This window comes from Squalius cephalus (assembly GCF_949319135.1).
Source record: "Squalius cephalus genome assembly, chromosome: 2".
Taxonomy (NCBI): domain Eukaryota; kingdom Metazoa; phylum Chordata; class Actinopteri; order Cypriniformes; family Leuciscidae; genus Squalius; species Squalius cephalus.
In genome coordinates, this window is record NC_137123.1 from 58,888,710 (window position 1) to 58,910,770 (window position 22,061).

Here is a 22,061-nt window from a genome sequence, read left to right on the forward strand (position 1 = left end):
TCGAATTAACTATGTTGGAAGATACAGTAGCCTACAACTTGCTGAAATGTATCATTCAGAGTCCCTGTTTCATGTTTGTTAGCCCAGGACATTTTACAAATCCAGACCAAACGATGTTCTACGGCCATGTCCGGAATAAAGAGTAGCCTATCCATGTCACACAGTAAGATTTAGGATTTTGACCATATAGGCTACCTCGCAGTCACAGACCGTATCAACGTTATTGTATTTCGCCACAGGGTGTCACTGTGGCCTCAACCCTTCGCCTTCGCTTACTCTGAGCTCGATTGCTATGTCTGAGGTAAAAGACGCCCTCCTCATTACCCTACGCAGGAAGAAATGTAGGAAGAAATAAATGAAGAAATAAATAAATTTAGAAATACATAAATGTATAAATAAATAAATGTAGAAATAAATAAATGTAGAAATGAATAAATGTAGAAATAAATAAAAGAATAAATAAATAAATATGGAAAAAAATAAATATATACATAAATAAGGAAATAAATGTATAAATAATTATTTATTTTCGTTTTTTTTATTTTCTATGTATAATTATTTATATATATATTTATTTATGTTTTTCTTTTTTACATTTATTTGTATATTTATTTATGTATTTATTTATTTTTAATATTGGCAGCTTTGGATTTCCATAGTTTAACAGGCATTGTATGGGACACATATATTACAGCATTACTAAACATTTGTTTCATGGGTTTTCTGAACCAAACTGAATCACGCGGCCTTAAACCAGTCAAGGGCCCCTGGGCACTGGCCCCATAGGCCCGGTCAGTAACCCATCCCTGTCATGTTGTGACATGTCCTCCCGTGCATGTTAAAGAAACGTGTTTGGACATATGCTTCCGGGGTCTATTGCCCCTTTATCTGTGGTGATTAGGGTTTATGTGTGTTAATGATGTTGTGGGGCATGCCTACATTCAACACTTCTGACCATCTAATGGTACCTGTATAAATTTGGGGTTGGTCACTTCATCAGTGTCTAACCGAGCAGTTCGTGTCAACGTCTCTGTGGATTATCCTCCTTCTCAAACTACTATTTTTCCACGCCACATTTTGCTATCGGAAACGCAAGTGTGCTTCTCACGAAGATGGATGCCTATCAGTAAGTGTGTTTTATTATTTAGTATTATTATTAAGAACCTTTATTTATTTATACGAGACTCACTGTTCAATTGCGTTACTTAAACAGGTTCTCTGCGGCCGGGTTGAGTCTTTTCGAGATTGTTGAGGAACTTTTCCTGAATCAAGCAAATGGTAAGTATTACGTTTTATATTTGAATGTTGCATATTGTGTGTGTGTGTGTGTGTGTGTGTGTGTGTGTGTGTGTGTGTGATGCATAATCATGTTTTTTAATTATTACCAGGAGATCCGAATAGGGGGTCTAGCACAGTATCAGCCCGTGGAATTTAGTTTAAAACCTTTCTTCTGTGTATTTCCAGAAGGCTTATCAAACCTTGTGAGCAGGATTGAATTCAAAGTTGCAGAGTATGATAATGTTTTATTGGGCTGTAATAGTGAAATGTCGATGTATGTGTGTGTGTGCGTTCATGCGTAGGCCTATACAATGTGACAATGCGTTAGTTTATAAATGTTGTTAACATACATGTGCAACAAGTTGTTTAAAAATCATAAAACATATGCATTTATTTATCATTTTTAACTGACTGTAATGGAGAACGTTATGTAAAAGTGTAGACATGAAGATTTTCTCTCTATAGCTGTGCATTAGTATTACAGGATTCATTTCATAGTCGTTGTTGGTCTGGTCTTATTTGATTGTCTGTTTATATGAAAACTTCATATCTGTTAGAGCAAATATAGGGTGTTATAGAGTTTGACATTTGTACCATTAAAGCACTACGAGTAGCACCAGCCTGAATTTTTATTTATTTGATTTTATTTATTTTTAGTCCTAGAACAATATATTATAACTTTTTATTTTTTTCTCTCTTTTCAAACCCCTTTATAAATAAGAAACATAAAAAAAACATTAGTTTATCTATCTGTACTAACTTTTTGTTTTCTCCCTTCTTCTTCTTAACAGAGGTTGACAATGCAGTTCCCGATATAAATGATGTTGAAGAGCTGCCTTCAAATCAGGAGGCTTACAGACGGTTATCACATCCCAATATAGACATTCAACACATAATCGGACTGATACAGGACTCTGTCAAGACCGCATTGAACGCCTTCATGGTACGTTTTAACGAACGCCTTGATGCTTTTGAGAGACGCTTAGATGCTTATGAGAATAACGCTCTGCGACGGCAGCACGAGTATTTGGATTTGAATGGTAGTTTGATTAAACAACTCATAGCAGCGCAGCGGTTGCATAGTGAGACTATCCAACAAGTAGCCAGAGATCAAAGCCTGACGGTGGAATTGTTAAAGCAGGTCGTGCTCATGCTTGAAAAGAAACTCGATGATGACGATGGCTGTGTGGTCCCCCTTGAACAGTGCAGTAACACAGAAACATTGCCCTGTTTAATTCAGACAACGGAGGATATGAACAGGTCTAAGTCTACAACTGATACATTGCTAGAATTAATAAACATAATGAGATCGATGACAGATGAGGATCCTGAACCAAATTCTGATTTTTGAAGATCTTGTATCTTCTCACCAGTCAGGAGAGGGATCCGGTACCCAGTCACACCGCACACTCAATCCTGCTGCACCCAACATGGGTCTCACACATGCGAATCACTTGTAAGAGAGGGTGGCGATGTGAGTGTGTACACTGTACTGCCACAAACTCGGTTCAATAGTCTGGAAATCCACACAGGCTTATAAATCTGCGGGAGATATCTAATACAGATTTAGCATACACCATGTTTTTACATGACACACTTTCTGAAATAGTGCCGTTTTCCAGACTGTTAGGTGGAGGTGGTAGTTTAATTGTTTTGGTACCTGACCGAACCACACTATGGCTACTGACAACGTTTTTGGTCATCGAGGGGTGTGAGACTCAGATGGTTTTGATTTCAGATTACAACACCCATTTGCATGTGTGTTAAGTGGTCCTTCTAGCTCAGGAACTTTTTTTTTTTTTTTTGTAAAAATGTTGTTGGAAAACGCTAAAAGTGTGATTTCTAAAAATATTGCAACCATTGTGTACATTTATGATTGTTGGCAACTTTTGTATGATGAATTGTTAAAACTGTATGATATTAAATGTATTGAAGGTATCCCACAGACCCTGAATGATGAGCGTTTGTTCCCCACCAACAAGACTAATTTTTTGATACTGGATGTTATGAAAGATGCTAGTAGAAAAAACTCAGAGAAAATACCCAAATTAATGTGTTAGCGCGTCAGATGTACCCCAGAAACACACATTTTTTAAAAATTTGCAAAAGAAGACCCACCCACAACAGGCCGTGTGAGTGTCCATGATGGGTTAGGTGATTTGCAGATGAGATTTTAAAGAATATTCCGTAGAGGAGTGTGAAAAATATTTGTTACATTTTAAATAAAATGTCTAAAACTAAAGATATTACTTCATGGACTGAGTCAGGAGATTTTGTGTTAAAAGGCAGAACAATCCCAATCTTATTTTTCTGAAGTCAAAATAACCACATTGAAAAGAAACACTGAGTCAATCAGTCCTTTTTTATTATCAAAAAATGTCAGTGCATATTTATTCATTCTTTCATTATGTTTTTCACTTGGTGTTGGAGGAATACATAACTGTACAATATTGATATTACACATCAATAAATATGTATCATGAATCCATCTTTGAGTAAGATCAAAATGTCCTTCATACATGAAGGCAAATTAAATACCACAGAACTGCTCCCTCAGGAACTGTTATGAAATTCACTCTGCTTTTGGGATGTTGTTCAGTATTTCCTGCGTTCCAGAGGATTCCTGTGCTGGGAAAATGAGCTTCTGTAGCATCTGAATCTTCTCTTCCTCAGTTTTAGAGTTGAGCTCAATTACAGGAACCTAAAAAGGATGATACAAATGAGGAAAATTATTGGAGATGCAAAATCGAGAACCAGAGATTGATCTTTTGGTTACATCTCTCCAGTTGTTCAGAAGCAGGTTACCCTAACAAAAAAGTACTATGTCTGTACTGTGATGTTTAGCATATTCATATGGTATTTTACATGCTGTTCCAAGGTATATCAAAGAACACCTTAATATTACTATGATACACGACTAAAAAAACAGGTTTTGATGGGGTTATTTAGTGTAGGGTGACCAAACATCCTGTTTTCCCAGGACATGTCCTGTTTTCACGTCCTGTCCTGGCTGTTTTTTATAAAGTGATGAAAATGTCCTGGTTTTCATTATTTTTCATTGGGCCATTAAGCGTGTACTTTAAATACACGCTTGCCTTTGCACACAAAACATATGAAACCGGCTTCGGCTTCAACCCGTCTTGTTATAATCAGCGCATTCCTCAATCCGCAGCGGCAAGCAGAGAGCACGTCAGAATACAGAGGCCTGTGTGTGTGTGTGTGTGTTCATCTCAGCCTCATTGGTTTGTCACTGCTCGTCAATGTCAGAATATTTGAAATGACCAATCAAATCAAAGTAGGCGGACTTTACGTTCAGAATTTTAGCAGCGTGACTCGACGCTAGTTTACGGTCAAGTGCGAGATAAGATGTAAGTAGCTAACAGCAAAAAAAAGCCCAAATGTAAATTCACAGATGATTTACAGAGAAAATTCCCGTGTTTTCGTTTCGGTCGGGATCCGTGTAAAGCAGAATGCATGAACTGCAAAGCTGGGACGTACGTGTCAGTGTCAAATAAAGGTGCTAGCGACCTAGAAGCCCACATAAAGAAAGTATAGGCTACAAGAGAACATCGGGAGGATTTAAATTGTTTTTTTTTTTTGTGAAATAGTGTAGTAGATTTTTTATTTTAGTAGTATATTTTTAACCTATGGCCATGAAAAGAAATAGTGTCATGTAAAAGGTGTTGAAAGCTAAACTTGTTTTTTTTTTTATTGTATTCTATTGTTGCGGGCCAAACATTGAATGGAAAGGATGTATTACTTTATGTATTAAAGTACAATAACATAGTTGCAAGGTTGTGAATGCATTTGTCAAGTATTTTTTTTATGCATTCACCCCCAAACCACGCCCCCACCCCTTAACCACGCCCCCGTCCTCTTTTCTGAAAACTAAAATATGGTCACCCTAATTTAGTGTGTATCAGAGTTTAACACACTTACCAAAACAGGTTTATAACCAAGTTTTTCGAGATGCCGAAGTTTGATAGCCAAGCTGGCTCGAGGATGTGTTGTGCCGAAGCAAAATGACGTAGGTGGAGCGCAGACCACCGCAATCCTGAAAGATAAGACAGAGAAGAGCTTTTTATCTCTAACCCAACCTTCCAACAATCCAGAGTTGGGGGGAAACATCTAGGTATGTGAGATTATCATGTGATTCTTCATATAAACATCACAGCTGTCTTGTGTTTTGCTACCTTTGGGCACATTCGGGTGACCCAGAATCCTCTGCATGGAGGTCGCTGGTTTCTTCTTTTGGACGAGGCAAAGTAATCACACAGTCTAAAGCAAAGATGCAAACAATGTTAAATATAACATAAAATGCCATTCACAACATCCATAATGTGAAACTTTTCTGAGTAAAATGATTCAGCGGGAATGTAGAGATTTGATTGATTGTCCAAAGTAATCTATTTTAGCTTATATATAATACAATTATAATGTAAATGAATATTAAATTAATATAATGTGCATATTAAAAACCCACTTATTAGTACGGCTTTTATGTATTTGTCTTATAATTTTTTTTATTTACTATTAGTTTATTTTAGATATTTTCATAATAATTTATTTATATTCTACTTTGCTTTATGGACATTTCATTGTTGATAAATCTTATTTTATTCTAATCAAACATCTACTGTTTTATTATAAACTTTTGTTTTAATTTTCATTGCTTGCATAGTGTGTCATACGCTTTTGCACTTTGCATTGTATTGGATATCTTAATGGTGCATAAGTTTTATTTTTATCATGCAAAATATAACTTATTGTTTTTATCCTTTTGATTTTAGAGTAAATTTAACCTGGCCATGTTTTCCTGAAATACATTTTTTGTTTACACTTGTAAATGAAAGTGCTATATACATACAGTTTTATTATTTGAAATAATATAATAAATGATATTACATTATTTATATTATATTCATTAATTTAATATAATTATGTTAAATTAATATAATAATAATATATATAAAAAAATAATAATAAAAAAAAAAAAAAAAATATATATATATATATATATATATAATATATAATAAATCATTTAATATAATTACTATTACTTTTACCACACCAACGTGGTTTGGTTTCACCAATATAAAATAAGTACTTTGTAAGAAGGAGAAAATTATACTTATAATTATACTCCGAAAACCTTTGAACATTTCTGTTTTTTAAAGTCTGAGCTGTGTCCTAGCGATTAGCGCATCTGCCTCGACACATTGAGCTTCTGGTGCTCATGTGGTAAATGTGAGTTTGAATCCTGCCACTGTAAATAACACTAAGCTCAAACTTGAAATTAATAGAAAACTGCACAGAAACACGAGATTCATCTCACCAATGAAGTAGATGCTCTGCTCCAGCACACTGTCCTGAACCGCATCATTTCCCACAATGCTCCTGATTGCACTGAGCATTTCCTGGTTGACTGGGACTTTATGAGCAGGAACTGTGAAGTGGAAGTCTGGGATAGACCTCAGGGAGTGTGGCAGCTGAGGTTGATCCAGCCGCATACACAGAGCCAACATGTGCAGCCACCTCTGAACCTTATTCGACTGGTTGCCTGTGAGGACATAACAGATGACAGCTGAACTGAGATGCACTTCAGATGAGGAGAGAGAGGAAGTAGAGATATTAACCTTTCTGTAGTATTTGGTCCAGGGTTTCCCGCTGTAGCAGTTTCTCCAGTAGGGTTTGAGGGACGTGCTCCAGCAATGCCAGATAGTGAATGGCTTTCAGTAGGTCGGTGGAGGACATCTTTGGAAGGTAGGACTCTAAGACCTTCATTACACTGGCCAGAAACCTGTTTAAAAAGCAGCAAGTGTAAGTTTGCTGAAGTCAGAGACATGCCTGTTCTGCAAAAACTTTGAGTTTTTGGAGGACTTATATTGTTGAATATTCTGATATATAAGAATATTTATTTTAAATGGAAAATAATTTACTGAATATACATTACCGTTCAATAGTTTTAGGTCAGTAAGATTCCTTTTTTTTTTTTTTTAAAGAAATTGATGTTTTGTATGTATTCAATTCATTAAAAGTGACAGTAGGGACATTTATAATGTTGTTAATAAAGATTTCTATTTCAAATAAAGTAAAGTTGAACTTTCTATTCATCAAAAAATCCAGAAAAAAATTATAGTAGTTTCCCCAAAAATATTAAGTTGAAAATATTAAAGTGGTCCTTTTTAGGGATATGCGCAATGACTAATTTAGTTAACGTTTAAACGGAAATTATTTTGCAACCGACTAGTCTAAACTTGTCTTATTCTCTATATCAGTGCGCAGTTTCTGAACGGCCTGTAGTCGACTATAGTCTTGAGCTCTTCGGGAATGAACACGTCACAATATTCCTCATTTAAACAATTCCCGCCCATACGCAAAATAAGTTAGTAGTGTGTTGAAACTCGCGGTTATGGTAAGGGGTGTGACATTTCCCAAACACGCTCGAAGTGGTTGTTCAATCATAACACACTGATCCAGCTGACCAATCAGAGTACAGTGTAATTTTCAGAAGGAGGGGCTTCATAGAGACAGGAACTGAACAGAGCGCTACTGACAGACTGTGCTGCAACAATGTCAAATAATGTGTTTTTAAAAAAACTAATATGAAAACCTATTCTAGTAGACCCTGAAAAACAAAATCAAGACTTTGAAAAAGGACATAACCTTTATCAGCATATTAGAATGATTTCTGAAAGATCATGTGACACTGAAGACTGGAGTAATGATGCTGAAAATTCAGTTTTGCATCACAGGAATAAATTACATTTATTTCAAAATAGAAAAGTTATTTTAAATTTCATTAACATTTCACAATATTACTGTTTTACTGCATTTCTGAACAAATAAATGCAGCCTGGGTGAGCTTTCAAAAACATCTGAAAATAAAAAATCTTACCGACCCCAAACTTGACAGTGTAAGTGAATAAGAATAAAAACAATGGCTTACTCTGTTTTTTTCTCTTTCAGGTCATGATTGAGGAGTGAAAAGACTTTTAAAACACTAAGAAGGTCTTTCAGGGTCAGACTGTCAGGGCTCTTAATGATTCTCTCTGCAAATACATCCAACAGGACCACAGGTCTGAACAAGAGATCCTCAAATGATACTAGAATGAGAATAACCTGGAAAACATGAAAAAAACCACGAATGTTTTTGAAACATTATGCTGAATACGACTGCATTTATTTGAGCAAAAATATTGTGCATTCGTCTTTGTACAGTGCAGTTTCACTTGGATCAGCAGATATCGCACCTGTTTGTTGGACCACATATCAAACGTGTTGGCCATGTACTCGGAGACGGAGCTGAAGAGGGTGTGGTTTCTGTAGCGAAGCTCATGGCAGGACTTCAGGACAGACAGAAGCCTACCGAAGGGGAATTCATGCACATTTTCTGCAGGAAACAATGAAAGGTCAAGTGACAGTGACTGGTCTTGATTCACTCATTCTTGTCGTTTACTGTAGTTCATGGGGATCATGGTCATTCTCACCAGCTATGTTCTTGCTGCAGACATCCAGCAGAGGTTTGAAGTTCAGGCCCATGGAAGCCAGGCTGGAGAACATGTACTGGGTGTTGGGTGGACTAAACTCATCAGCCAATGACAGAGTCTTTGTCTGAGGGGGAATACAGAGAAACTGATCTAGTGACAAAACACTTTTTCATTTCTATTTCAAGAAATAATCATTTCTTGTTAGACAGCTGCATCATGTTAGGATTATTGTATCCCAGAATCATAAGAAAATAAATACCGGTACTCAATTATATTTTGCATTGAAAAAAAAATAAAATCTATGAAGCAATATGTTTTGTGATATCATTTTCAAGACAATTAAGCACAATTTCCTTCACAAAGTATTACTATCATAATGCAAAAAAATCTCATTCTCTTTCCTGTAATATGAAAAATAACTTAATCATTTACAAAAATATGAATTATAATTAATACATAGAGAAAAAAAATGTTTCCCCCAAACTGTAAAGTATTTACATATAATGGTTGTAAAAAAAAGAAAAGAAAAAAAAATCACTATTACACTAAGGAATGAAAATTTAATGAGAACTACTACTAAGGGTTGTTATTATTGTTGACCAAAACTAAAACTTATAAAAAAACAGCTCTGTTAATTGAAATAAAGCTGAAATAAAATAAATATAAATATTAGTTGAAAAACTTAAACTAAATGAAAATTGGAAATGTTGCCTTGGCAATAAACTGAAGTAAGTTTAAGTTGAAGCACTAATATCATTAACTATAAAAAAAAAAATACAAAACTAAATTAAACCTAAATGGCAATATTTAAAAAAAAAAAAAAACGAATTTGACAAAGGCACATACCGAAATTACTAAAAATTAAACAAAAAACATTAACATGAAAACTAAAATTTTAAAAACACTACTTCAGAATATTAATAAAACTATAATAACACAAAAATACAAAAAAAAAATCATAATATCATTATCGGAAAAAGCATTATTTTCATTATGCAAAATATAATTTCTTCTTTGTTTGTTTGTTTTTTGTTTAAACATTTTTATTAGATTCATTCATCCACAGAAATCAATTGATTGAGAAATACAATTTCTGTGCGAGTGTCAGTAAACAGTACATTTTAGGTGATATACATTTGATGTGAATAAATCATAAATCTAACCGCCAGCTGTTTCTTCAGATGTATCGGAGAGTTTTTGCCCACCGCACGCATCATGCTCTGCAGGGCAACCACGCTCTGGATCTCAGGAATACGATCCTTCAGCAACAACCTTCAAAACCAGAACACAAAGTGATGAAAACACACACACAGATGTCACACATTATACGGTCATATTAGGGCTGTATCCCTCTTCACACCTTAAAGCCTCTTTTAGGGCCTGAACGTTCCTACAGTCCTCCATCTCCCGTAAACAGCCGGCCAACACCGAAAGAGCTCTTATATCAAACTGATTCAGCCGTTCCTGGAATCAGCATAACAGAAGGATCATGTGACACTGAAGACTGGAGTAATAATGATAAAAAATCAGCTTTGCGTCACAGGAATAAATTATATTAATTCAAATAGAAAACTATTATTTTTAATTAGAATATTTCACAACACTACTGTTTTTACTGTATTTTTGATCAAATAAATGGCACCCTGTTGAAGAGACTTCTATCAAAAACATAAAAAAATATATAAATATACTATACACAGAAAATACATTTATTAAATCAAATCTGAATTTAAATATTGTGCAACTATTACAACATTCATGACTGTGATTTAAAGGTGCAGTAAGTGATTTCTGAGAAACACTGTTGATATATATGTGCAATCAATCTAAACAAACACACATTGCTCCGCTGCCAAAATGCAAGAGTGGATGTCTTTTTACATTTATGCATTTAGCAGATGCTTTTATCCTTTATCATAGCTGAAGAGAATCAAAATAATGCTTCGCGAAAAATAAAGCGAAGATAACGAACAAAAGAGAAGAACGAAAACAAGAGTACACAAGAGTATATATAAGCAATTGTTCGTTCACCAGCTCCAGACCACAATGAAACTGCTGTAAAGCCCTGCATTTCAGCCCGAGCCCGACGGGCCCCGATTTTTTTACGCCCCTAGGGCCGGGCTTCGGGCCAATTTTCACGACATAGTTCACATGCGGGCCGGGCCTCGGGCCTTTTTTGGGTTATCCTTCTTTTTATATTTTTAGACATTAATTAAAAAAATATGATAAGTTGACGTCGGCGATAGAAAAACAAACATAGAAAGACATTTAATAACCTCATAACTTTCATAATCTTATAATTACACTGACATATGATTGACATGACAGTCTCACGCACGCACGCACGCACACACAGGTTTCCCGTCAGCGCAACCAACGATTCACCTCATGTGCAAATAATGGAGAATATTAAGAGAAAAATCGCAGAGTGATAGAAGAGAGGACTGGGTTAAAATCTTCCACTGTGGATGCTATTCTTTTTCTCCACGATGCTCTGTAAGAGACTATTCTAACTTTTCGTTTGATTGGACTTTATTTTCGTTTAACTGTTGAAACTACTGGAAAAAAGAATGGCCATGTTCTGTGGTGCATTTTTGAGGTAAGATAATCTGCAAGTTTGTTTTTGATTTATTTAATTTAATTTGTTTAGATTGACTATTGCTCATTTCGTTTGCGAGCGCTGTTGCGAGCAGCCTGAGCCTGCCTCAGTATTTCAAAAAAAATGTACTCACTGTGGTTTAATAAATAAACATTAAACTGTCTGTGTGATATGCCTGAAGTGTTTTATATCTATGGATTTTATTGTAGCCAAGTAAAGTATTAGCGTTGATTTGAGAGGCTAAATTGATCAAACATGTTTTACTCGCTGTTGGCTTCGGCTTGCTTGGTCTTCATTTTTTTTTTTTTTTAAATGCTCCAAACATTTGTCTAAATTAACTTGAAAAGAAAAGAAACATAACTAACAAAACGGACATATTATAATGGCAGCTCTACTTACAGCTCTACTGTGCTTACTCTAGCTCATATTACAACAACAGCATATCTTGGTTCTGTGAAACTAATAGCAAAACTAATGTTACTCACGTATGGACAGGAAAAAAACAAAAAACTCTCCAGCGCTGGAAAGCCTTTCTAGTATTACCGCGGGTCCTAAAGCTCTTTCCTGATCATAACCCTTCTTTTTCCAGTGATATTCCTCTGAGCTTCTCTCTTTTGTAATGTCTCTCAGCCAGCTCTCTGTCTACAGTCTTTTTTCAAATCTCCCTCTTGCTCCCTCTCTCTCCTCCCCATCATGAGTGGACACGCCCCCTGCTGCTGCTGATTGGCTACAAGTGTGTTTTGGCACTCTGTCCGATCCACTTTCAACAGCATTTCTCATAAATCGCATACAGCACCTTTAATGAATATTCATATTTTCAGCCTAGAACAGTGGTTCTCAACTCCAGTCCTCGGGACCCGCTGCTCTGCACATTTTGTATGTCTCCCTTATTTAACACACCTGAATCAGATCATCAGCTCGTTAAGAGAGACTCCATGAACTGAACTGAGTGTGTCAGATAAGAGAGCCATACAAAATGTGCAGAGCAACGGGTCCCGAGGACTGGAGTTGAGAACCACTGGCCTAGAAGACAAAACCTCCAATGTGATTACATTCACAGGCCTCGCCTCACCTGTATAACACGCAGCAGCGTCTGCACAACACGCGTGTTTTGTGAAACTCCCAGGTTGACGATGGCCAGCAGACTGTAGGCCAGATCTTCGCTCCTCATGCGCCAGGCTTCGGTCGCAGCCCGTTCACAGACCTCCTCAAACCCCGGGTGTTCGTACATCAGCCGCAGCTCACAGCTCCGCTGCTCATCCGTCAGTTTCTTTGTGCTCTCCCAGATGCGTGTGAAGATGCTGCTGAGGACATGCTGCGACGCTGGGAACTGCTTCAGCGTGTCCAGCACATCAGTGGGGCTAAAACAGTTCTGCAAATGGCTGTAGAAAGGAGTCCTTTCTGCTTTATCCAGGGGTTCGCTGGTCTCTGCAGAAGCTGCAGTTTGCTTAATCTGAACATTAAGAGCATCAGGACCACTCTCACTGTAATACCGGACTTGTTTTAATGTGTGTCCTTGTATGCATTTTCTTCCCAGCTGAGATGATACAGCAAAGCTTCTCCTTTTATAACATAAAGACATCTGTGTCCGTCTAAAAGAGTCACATGTCCACAGCGACGTGGATCTCAGAGCACATCTGAGCATGTCCAAACCTGATTTATACATGCTCATCGTGGGTGATTCTCCAAAGCTTCAGACATGATGTAACCTGTTTCAACAAACGAAAAGGTCAAACAGAAATCTCTGTACTTAGCCTACAACATTTTTTTTTTTTACTAGTGGGTGCAGGACACTATAGTTAATTTATGTAGCCTAAGTGAGGATAGCAAAATAAAGTAAACTGTGGCATATTATACCCAAAAATTCTTTATACAGTGGACTACCAGTAAAAAATATAAAAATTTGGGACCAAAAATTATTCATACACTTCTTACACCACAGACTGAACAAAACTAAACCAATTGGTAATTGGTTGAACTAAATTGTTATTATCTAATTGTGTAGGCTACTTAAATTTAACAGCTGACAGCTATTCAACCTAATTCATTTGTGAGACAGTCTGACAGAAGGATGGCCGAAACCAGTGAAATATCAACTGATTTGATAACTCTGAGTTCTTGTCATATTTTATTACCATTTTCTAAACTATAGCAAATATACTGTGATAATGTGAAGGTGTCTGAATAAATTTTGGTTTGACTGTAGGTCACTTTTTTAATCACAGAGTTCTCTTTACCAACTTTCAATTTGGCACAGCAGTTCATTTCACATTCAAAATGCACTAAAACTACCAAAACACTTCATATGTGTCTCAAATCAGCAAATTCTATCAACACTAGCACATTTTGTTAAACAATGAGCTAAAACACACTGACAACAGGTGCATTTTACAATGTTTCTATTGTACATTTCTTTACAAGACAAGAATAACACTATCTCTACTAATTGTAATGCACTGCAGTATGTGTTACATGATCCATGTTTACATTACAGTAAGTTTGCTCCTGTGGTATAGATTAGATTAGATTACTGTATAAATGTTGCAAATTGCTGTTTTAATCAGTTTTGAATTGTTAGGTTTTGAACGTAAGTTTTAACCGTTTTGAAGACACACTATATAAAGATCTTGAAATAAAACTAGAATCAGAATAACCCAGAAATAAATGTATATTTGTATGAACGTATCTGTATGATTATCCACAATACATTTCAACACGAACAAATAGATAGCCAAATGTTGAATTTACCTAAAGACATAAATATAATAAAGTGAAAAATGGACATTGAAAAACCAAGTAAAATAAACAAATACACTTAGAGGACAGCAGCTTTGTGCTTATTGCATTCATGTCCTTGTACAGAAACCTTGAAGAAATGCCTCACTATTGTATACTAAAATTAAGTATACTATTTACATGTCTGCAGTTAATTATGACATAGTCACATATTTTAATGCGCCCTTGATCTGTAATACTCATAATATAAGGATATTACCCTTCGGTTGCTGTTGTCTTCACACATGTGTACTGCTCTCACTGTGAGCGCAGCCATGACAAAAACAGGGAGCGCGCGCACGATTGCTGACGCACGATAGTTCCGCTATTTTTAAAACCCCGTCCAAATAGTGAAATAAACACATATAAAACTTGTTTAATCCATAATATACATAAAATATAATTTAAAAATAATTAAAAAAATAGATTTGAAAAAAGAAAGCGAAATCCAAAATGTTTCCTCCCCAGGAACATTTTATGCGGAACACACACCGTTACCTAGCAACGGCCGGACGCGTATGTGAATGGACTATGGCAAAATTTGTTCTTGCAGGTTGGTCAGTTTTATGGCTAATTAAACAAAACTACAGAGATTAGTACTTAAACGAAAGCAAACATTAGTCAACGTTCTTCTATCTATCTATCTATCTATCTATCTATCTATCTATCTATCTATCTATCTATCTATCTATCTATCTATCTATCTATCTATCTATCTATCTATCTATCTATCTATCTATCTATCTATTTGTCTGCCTGTCTGTCTGTCTGCCCTAAATGTTATGCCACATTATAGCTGTAACTATAGTTTCTTCTTAAGTATGATTATAGTAAATCATGTCACAGTCATCAGCATGTAGTATTATCTATTCATCTGTACAGGGAAAGCTGATTGTCCTTATTATGCAAAAGCTGAGCTTCTTGCTGATGTGCTGCAAAGAAACCTGCCAGATTTTCACATTCACAAGATCTGTGTCCATCCCAGTGACTGGGAGGTAAACCTCTGAGTTCATGTGGAGCTTCAAGAGCTCTTTAATCATTTTCACACCGTTCACAATATTTAAGTTGAACTAAAGATGTCCTTGACTCATTTATGTCTTGTATTCATATTGAACCATCTTTCTCTGTAGACATGGCTGGAGGACACCTGTGCATCTAATGGATGGACGCATTCAAGCTGTCCTTTAGTATGGAGGGAGCTGATCGATCGCGGGGGGAAAGGAATGCTCCTCGGAGGCTTCAACGATTTCCTTGAGCATGCTCAGGTTTGCATGAATGGATACCAAAATAAAATAGAGGAATCAAGCAAAAAAGGATACAGTCCACATAAATTCATTTTCTGAGTTGCTTTGGCTAATTTTTTGAAAACACTTGCAAAATGTAGTCACTCACCAAACACATTTAATTCATGCTTAAAAACTCAGTCATTGTGTAAGTGGCCAATGCAACATGTCAAACATTTAGATGTTTCTTCAACATGGCAGTCAGTCAACCAGGCTTGTGTATCACACTGAGGTTTATGGAAACAGATTTCAACAGAATGTAAAAGTCAATACTTATGCACATTTGTATACTAAACTGCTTTTTCTTGTAACAATGTGTTACATGTAAACAGAAAACATTCCATGTCATAGAGATTTATTGAATACTCAAGTGTTTCAGACAGATTTTGTAATTGAATGAATAATTTTGCATGTGATGATGATGGCTCACACAATGAAAGAATATTTAGAAGTCAAGAGCATGACAATTTCACTGAGAATCAACTCATCTCTGCAAGCAGTATTTACTCTTTTGCACACAAGTACTAAAACACACGCAAATAATGAGTGAACAAGAAACTTATTGTTCAGAGATCTGAACTTATTAATTAAATCACATTTGAGAACCGATCCAAAGCAATTGAGAAAAACTGTAATAGCTGCTGTGCTGTGATTTTTTTTGCAAAATAAATGTCAGGTTGTTATGTACTGCGGTTAGAAGATCCAAACGCAGCTTTATTAGGGGTAATCTACCATTGTAATTCACATATCACACAAATGGTCACAACACAGGGCAAACAGGGAAATCCAGAAAACCAGGCAGTAGATCAGAACCATAATACAGGAACCCAGAGAAAGCGCTCAGAAATTAAGTGTAACACAAAGACTTACACAAAGTGAGAGTGAATACACAGGGCTTAGGCAAGCGATAACAAGATGCCTATAGCTCTATAACCATAACAAGATGCCTATAGCTCTATAACCATAACAAGATGCCTATAGCTCTATAACCATAACAAGATGCCTATAGCTCTATAACCATAACAAGATGCCTATAGCTCTATAACCATAACAAGATGCCTATAGCTCTATAACCATAACAAGAAGCCTATAGCTCTATAAGTATAACAAGAGGCCTTTCCTGTAGCTTAAACAGTAGAGCGTTGGCGCTTGCAATGCCAAGGTCATGGGTTCAATTCCCAGGGAAAGCAAGAACTGATAATAATGTAAATGTGTACCTTGAAATGCAATTTAAGTTGCTTTGGATAAAAGTGTCTGCCAAATGCATAAATGTAAGATAATGACACACAGGTGCAAGTGATCAAATAGTCCAGGCAATGGGTTGTGGAAAATGAAGTTCATGATGCAAAGGAGTCGGGAGGAGTGTCCTCTGGTGAATATCAGATTTTATTTTAGCTCTTAAATTACTCAGAGATAAAACATAAAATTAAACAAATACCTTCCATTTTAACTCACAGTGACCAAAATGACTGCAGAAAGTTCCTTTCTGCCCTGAATTATTATATCAGAAGCTAATTCAAGATCAGCGACATCCTGTTTCATTTAGATACTGTATGTGAATATCAATATTTTTGTCCTCTCCTGCAGGGTTACTATGGCATTACCTCAGATATGAACTCTGATCTGATGCTAAAAATTGCAGCAGAGAATCAACAAACTAAAGAACTGTGTATAAAGGAGGAAGTTCACCGGCTCAAGTCTCTCAGACCTCTGCACATCTGGATCAGCAGGTGGACGTCTTTTATCAGGCCCCTTCGCCTCTAAAGTGCCCCTATTATATGTTTTCAGATATTACATTTCATGCAGTGAGTAATATAGCTGTTTGTGAATGTTAAAGGGATAGTTCAGCCAAAAATGAAAATTCTGTCATTAATTACTCGTTCCAAACCCCTAAAACTTTTGTTCATCTTCAGAACACAAATGAAAATCTTTTTGAGGAAATCTAAAAGCTTTCTGTCCCTCCATTGACAGCTACGCAACTACCACTCTGACGCTTCAAAAAGTTCATCAAGAGATCGTAAAACTAATCCATGTGAATTGAGATAGGAGACCTCCAAAACAAAATTAGGATCCTTTAAAATAGCATAATAGGGGCACTTTAAAAGAGTAAAGAATAGTTGTTATTGTCTTTAGATGCATGACGTTTAACCTGACAAAACCTCTTTCAGCGCTCTGAACCCCATCTGCAACAACCTCATTCCTCAGTTGTTCACCCCGGGACTGTTTCCAGGTGTCCCCCTTTTCAGCCTTCACCTCATGGACACCTGCGGCTCTGAGGAAATGATGCAAGGACTCAAGATGGAAACAGAAGACCTCACTCTACCTCAGCTCCATGAGGTCACTGTCCATTCAGACCAGACGCAGGCGTTTCAGGAAGCCCACTTCATCATCTTTCTGGATGACCTGGAGCCTATATGTGAAAGTAACAATGAGCCGGATGACAAGGACCACATGGTGAGCCGGGTAGCTGAATGTTTCTGTTGCTACGGGCAACTCATCGAGGCGAATGCACGGAAGGACGTAAGAGTGATGGTGGCAGGAGACTCCTTTATTAACCTGAAGTGCTCGCTGTTAATTGAGAACGCACCCTCCGTTGACCCGCACAACTTTGTGGCAATGACGACGCAACTAGAATACGAGGCAAGAACTCAGCTTGCACAGAAGTTATCGGTGAAAACAGCAGGTAAAATAATAAATTTTTGTATTCAATTACAATACATACATTAGAAATTTCATTCAGTTCTGTTTGACTATTTTGATATGATTAATCATTATTTTCAAAAATATTCTGAAGAAACAATATGCCATTTTATACTTTCACAAGCTCATGAAGGATATGTATTATTACATACAATTTTATATTAATATAAAAAAATTATATAAAAAAAATATATATATATATATTTCTATCAAGAATTATATTGTTTAAATAATTTAAAAAATAATTTATATTAATTATAGATAATTATAATAATATCATATATATATATATATATATATATATATATAAAATACATACATACATTCATAATATACATAATTTAATTATTAAAATAATTAAAAAGGAATCTTATTGTCTTATTGTGCTCAAATTTCCCCTTTTTATTATATTCACATATTTCATTTTTATATTAATATATATTTTTGTATAATATATATATGTGATATATTATATTAATTTTAATCAATAATTACATTGTTAAAATAATTTTAAAATAAATGCTATTCATTTTAACAAATTAATACCATATATATTATTTTTAATAAATATATAATAAAATAAATTAATAAAATAAATTATGCTTTTCTTACTGTCTTTCTGTGCGGGCTCAATTATTATTATTTTTTTATTATTCACAGACATAACTGATGTTGTGGTATGGGGAAACATCAGTGGCAGTTTCCATGTTGACCTGCAGAGGGCGGAGGTTCTCAGATATGATGGCGCAGTTCGGGGACCAGATGGTTTTTCTCAGCCAGTCATGAAAATGATTTATGATTGGTAAAGGTCATTGTGGTGCATGACTCAAGCCATATGCCTCTTTTATGCAATTCCATTATGATTCATTTTATGAATTATTCTAAAGGGTACAATTTTATCAGTAAGTAAACAAAAAATCTGACGTAGCCTAACTGGAGTGTCGTCTTCAGATAAACACCTGAAATTCCATACATATCTTAAATTGTCTAAATGCATTTGCCATTGTTTGTTTCATAAGGAAATGGCTGGAGACCGATTTTATGAGTTTAGTACATAAACATCGTGCCACAATTTCGTCGAAGACCAACAAAGCCACTGCAATATCATCAACCAATGGAATAATGACCATTTTAAGGGCCTGGAATAATGACGCTTCTCCAGAGAAAGTTTTCTCAATGGGTGTACTCAGCACAGGCAAGACCATTCAAATCATTCTCAAACATGAAATAAAGATGGCTTACAGTATGTAAAAAAGAAAAGAAAAAAAAGATGCTGCCTTAAATTTTTAAGTAGGCTACAATCAACTTGGATGTTTAAGTCATTTCAACTTAAATTACATTAAACTGACTTAAAAAAATGAGTTGAACCTTGTATAACTAAAAAAGTTGAATTTATTTTGATGAGTTAAAGCAATGTAAATACATATGTTGTCATAACATATTGATCATATACTTTTGTAGAGTGTATCTTCTATAGTTACTTTATAGGCTAATCCTTGTAAATGTCTTTAAATAAGGTTAAATAAACCTTTCTAAATCTGCAGGTCAGTTTGGGATTCCAGCAGGTTTGGTGTTTTCCATGCCCGTGGGCTTCAGGGATGGTTGCTGGACAGTGCGCTCAGATGTTACTGTTACAGATGAGCTGAGGGTAAAACTTGATGCTTGTGCTGATGAACTTCAAATGGTGAGTGCAAGAAGTAAAATATATATATATAGAGAGAGAGAGAGAGAGAGAGAGAGAGAGAGAGAGAGAGAGAGAGAGAGAGAGAGAGAGAGAGAGAGAGAGAGAGAGAGAGAGAGAAAAAAATTGGGTTCTAGTACTAAATCAATGAAATTAAACCCCTAAAAGGTTATATGTATTCAATGCCTGAAAGAACCTTTAAGATTCTACTGTAAAGTAACATTTTCTTAGAGTGTAAAGTTTATTAGCCAACCAGAGAATGTTCTCTGCTTTTTTGGAGAGTTTTGGAAACCGCAAAGGTTTAGTGAAAGTTTGGTGGCACTTTAAATAACAAATAAATGCATGCTTTTATGTGCTTCTTCCTGATAAGACATGGATAGAGCACTTGATCAGCTTTGATAAGATTGCAATGGTTAATCAATGTTGTTTTATGTGTTTATTTGCTCTAGGAGAAAGACGTTGCTGCTAGAATATTGAAGAAAGATGAATGACGGCTCTCCAAAAGCAGACTTCGATAACTCACTCCTTCAGTAACCTGAACCCTTCGTCAAAAAATGCTGGGTTGTTTCAACCCGACTTTGGGTCAAATATGGACAAACCCAGCCGTTGGGTTAAATTTTTTAATTACATTTTTAACCCAACATTTGGGTTTGTCCATTGTTGACCCAAAATTGGGTTAAAACAACCCAGCATTTTTTAAAGTTATTTTGGGTTACACAATCTCAATGCTTTAAATGTGATGAACTTGGCCTATAAAAATGTTTAGCTAAATTCTTGAGAGACTCTTGTTGATAGGCTTTAATAGTGTCATGCAATTTTACCAAACAAATGTGGGCTGGAAGACTATACAATTTGTTTCAGGTTCTCACTCTTTTCCTAGTAAACAAATTTGTGAACCAATACCAGAAGAACTTTGTGCTTAAGTAATATGTTAATAGGTGATGCACTCATAGTTGCCATTTATTGGTATATGCTATAATTTCCTTAATCTAACTTTGAAAATGAATTTTCCAAAGGGTTAGAGCAGTTTTTTGGAGCCTCAGCAAACTTCTAAGGATGTCTTAAAAGTATTTAAATTAATCAATTATTATGAATTTATTAAAATAATCTAACTTTTAATAAAAATGCTAAAAAGCACATAAAATAAACATGTAAACTCTCTGAAATCGCTTATTTTTTCTTCCCTCAATACACTCACCAGCCACTTTATTAGGTGCAACTGCTCTTTTACGCAAATATCTAATCAGCCAATCACATGGTTGTTGGTGCTATAGACGTTGGTAACCAGACAGTTGACGGTATAGCCATTGACTTCCATAACAGGAAAGAACTATGGAAGTAAATGGCTACTGTCTGGTTACAAACATTCTTCAAAATATCTTCTTTTTAGTTCAACAGAAGAAAGAAACTCGTACAGGTTTGGAACAACATATGGGTGAGTAAATGATGACAGATTTTTTTTATTTGTGGCTGAACTTTCCATTTAATACCAAAGACCTCTGTAATGTTTCCATACTTAGAGATTATTCACCCCCAATAATCGAGATTACAGTCACCTCCGACTATAAGCTGTGCAACCATCTGCGTTCGGTTCTGCTGCCAGCTCACTGCAGGCCTGTCAACATGCTAGCCTTACCTCACATGACCTTCTTCATGCCTGGCTTTATCTCTCGCTGTTCCCTGAGCGCAGTCAGCAAATATTTAATGCAAAAACATATCAAAACCTGTACTCTACATCAGGGGTTTTCAATCTTTTAGACATGAACCCCAAATTCTTGTGCGAGGGACCCCTGTCCTAAAATTTTAATGGATATTTTAAAGTATAAAGACATGGACTGTGTCCGAATTTCAAGGTAAGGCATCAAGGCACGTCCGAATCCAATAGCTTCCCCTCCTGAGATACCTTCATCTGATATCCCACAATCCTGTGCGAGCTAAAAAATAAAGATGGCGTCTGAAAGTTGCAGTTGGTGGTCAGTTTGTGTGTAAATGTACGTTTTTGACCAACATTTTCCACTTCTGATGTCATTTAGCGAGAAATTACAATTGTAGTAATTAAATAATTGCTTAGTTATCAAAAGCTCAGCCTATTTCACTGTAGATCATTAAACCATTACACTGCCTCAGAAGTCTCAGAAATCAGTTTCGTGAAGTGCCTTTGTGCACAAACAATGCTTACAAAATCACTACATTTTCCGACACAGCCATGAACTTCTTCCCTGCCATTGACAGCATTTTCCAGCAATCCATGTTTT

General features: G+C 35.8%; 3 protein-coding genes across 4 annotated transcripts; 2 read left to right on the plus strand and 1 right to left on the minus strand.

Moving 5' to 3' along the window:
* Positions 1 to 883: 883 nt before the first annotated feature.
* LOC307149748 (uncharacterized protein) lies at positions 884 to 3,298 on the plus strand. Its single transcript, XM_079856300.1, has 2 exons — positions 884 to 1,126; positions 2,070 to 3,298. The coding sequence occupies exons 1-2, from the start codon at positions 1,117 to 1,119 to the stop codon at positions 2,627 to 2,629; spliced, it is 570 nt and encodes a 189-aa protein (XP_079712426.1). The 5' UTR covers positions 884 to 1,116; the 3' UTR covers positions 2,630 to 3,298.
* A 328-nt stretch (positions 3,299 to 3,626) lies between these two features.
* fastkd2 (FAST kinase domains 2) lies at positions 3,627 to 14,441 on the minus strand. The gene is made up of 12 exons (XM_079850009.1): positions 14,363 to 14,441; positions 12,440 to 13,076; positions 10,129 to 10,232; positions 9,932 to 10,040; positions 8,769 to 8,892; positions 8,532 to 8,671; positions 8,228 to 8,400; positions 6,915 to 7,078; positions 6,614 to 6,838; positions 5,472 to 5,556; positions 5,218 to 5,332; positions 3,627 to 3,979 (listed from the first exon to the last, which is right to left on the minus strand). Exons 2-12 carry the CDS (start codon positions 13,037 to 13,039, stop codon positions 3,851 to 3,853), a joined length of 1,968 nt encoding a protein of 655 aa, XP_079706135.1. The 5' UTR covers positions 13,040 to 13,076; positions 14,363 to 14,441; the 3' UTR covers positions 3,627 to 3,850.
* A 193-nt stretch (positions 14,442 to 14,634) lies between these two features.
* Positions 14,635 to 20,967, plus strand: mdh1b (malate dehydrogenase 1B, NAD (soluble)). 2 transcript variants are annotated; one of them, XM_079856228.1, is made up of 9 exons: positions 14,635 to 14,695; positions 15,025 to 15,137; positions 15,273 to 15,407; positions 17,013 to 17,155; positions 17,594 to 18,108; positions 18,786 to 18,927; positions 19,145 to 19,320; positions 19,670 to 19,809; positions 20,256 to 20,967. In XM_079856228.1, the coding sequence occupies exons 1-9, from the start codon at positions 14,674 to 14,676 to the stop codon at positions 20,295 to 20,297; spliced, it is 1,428 nt and encodes a 475-aa protein (XP_079712354.1). In that variant the 5' UTR covers positions 14,635 to 14,673; the 3' UTR covers positions 20,298 to 20,967. The 2 variants fall into 2 exon arrangements, with proteins under 2 accessions (XP_079712354.1, XP_079712355.1); XM_079856229.1 differs by having other exon boundaries at positions 14,636 to 14,695; positions 19,670 to 19,773; positions 20,256 to 20,341.
* Positions 20,968 to 22,061: the final 1,094 nt, after the last annotated feature.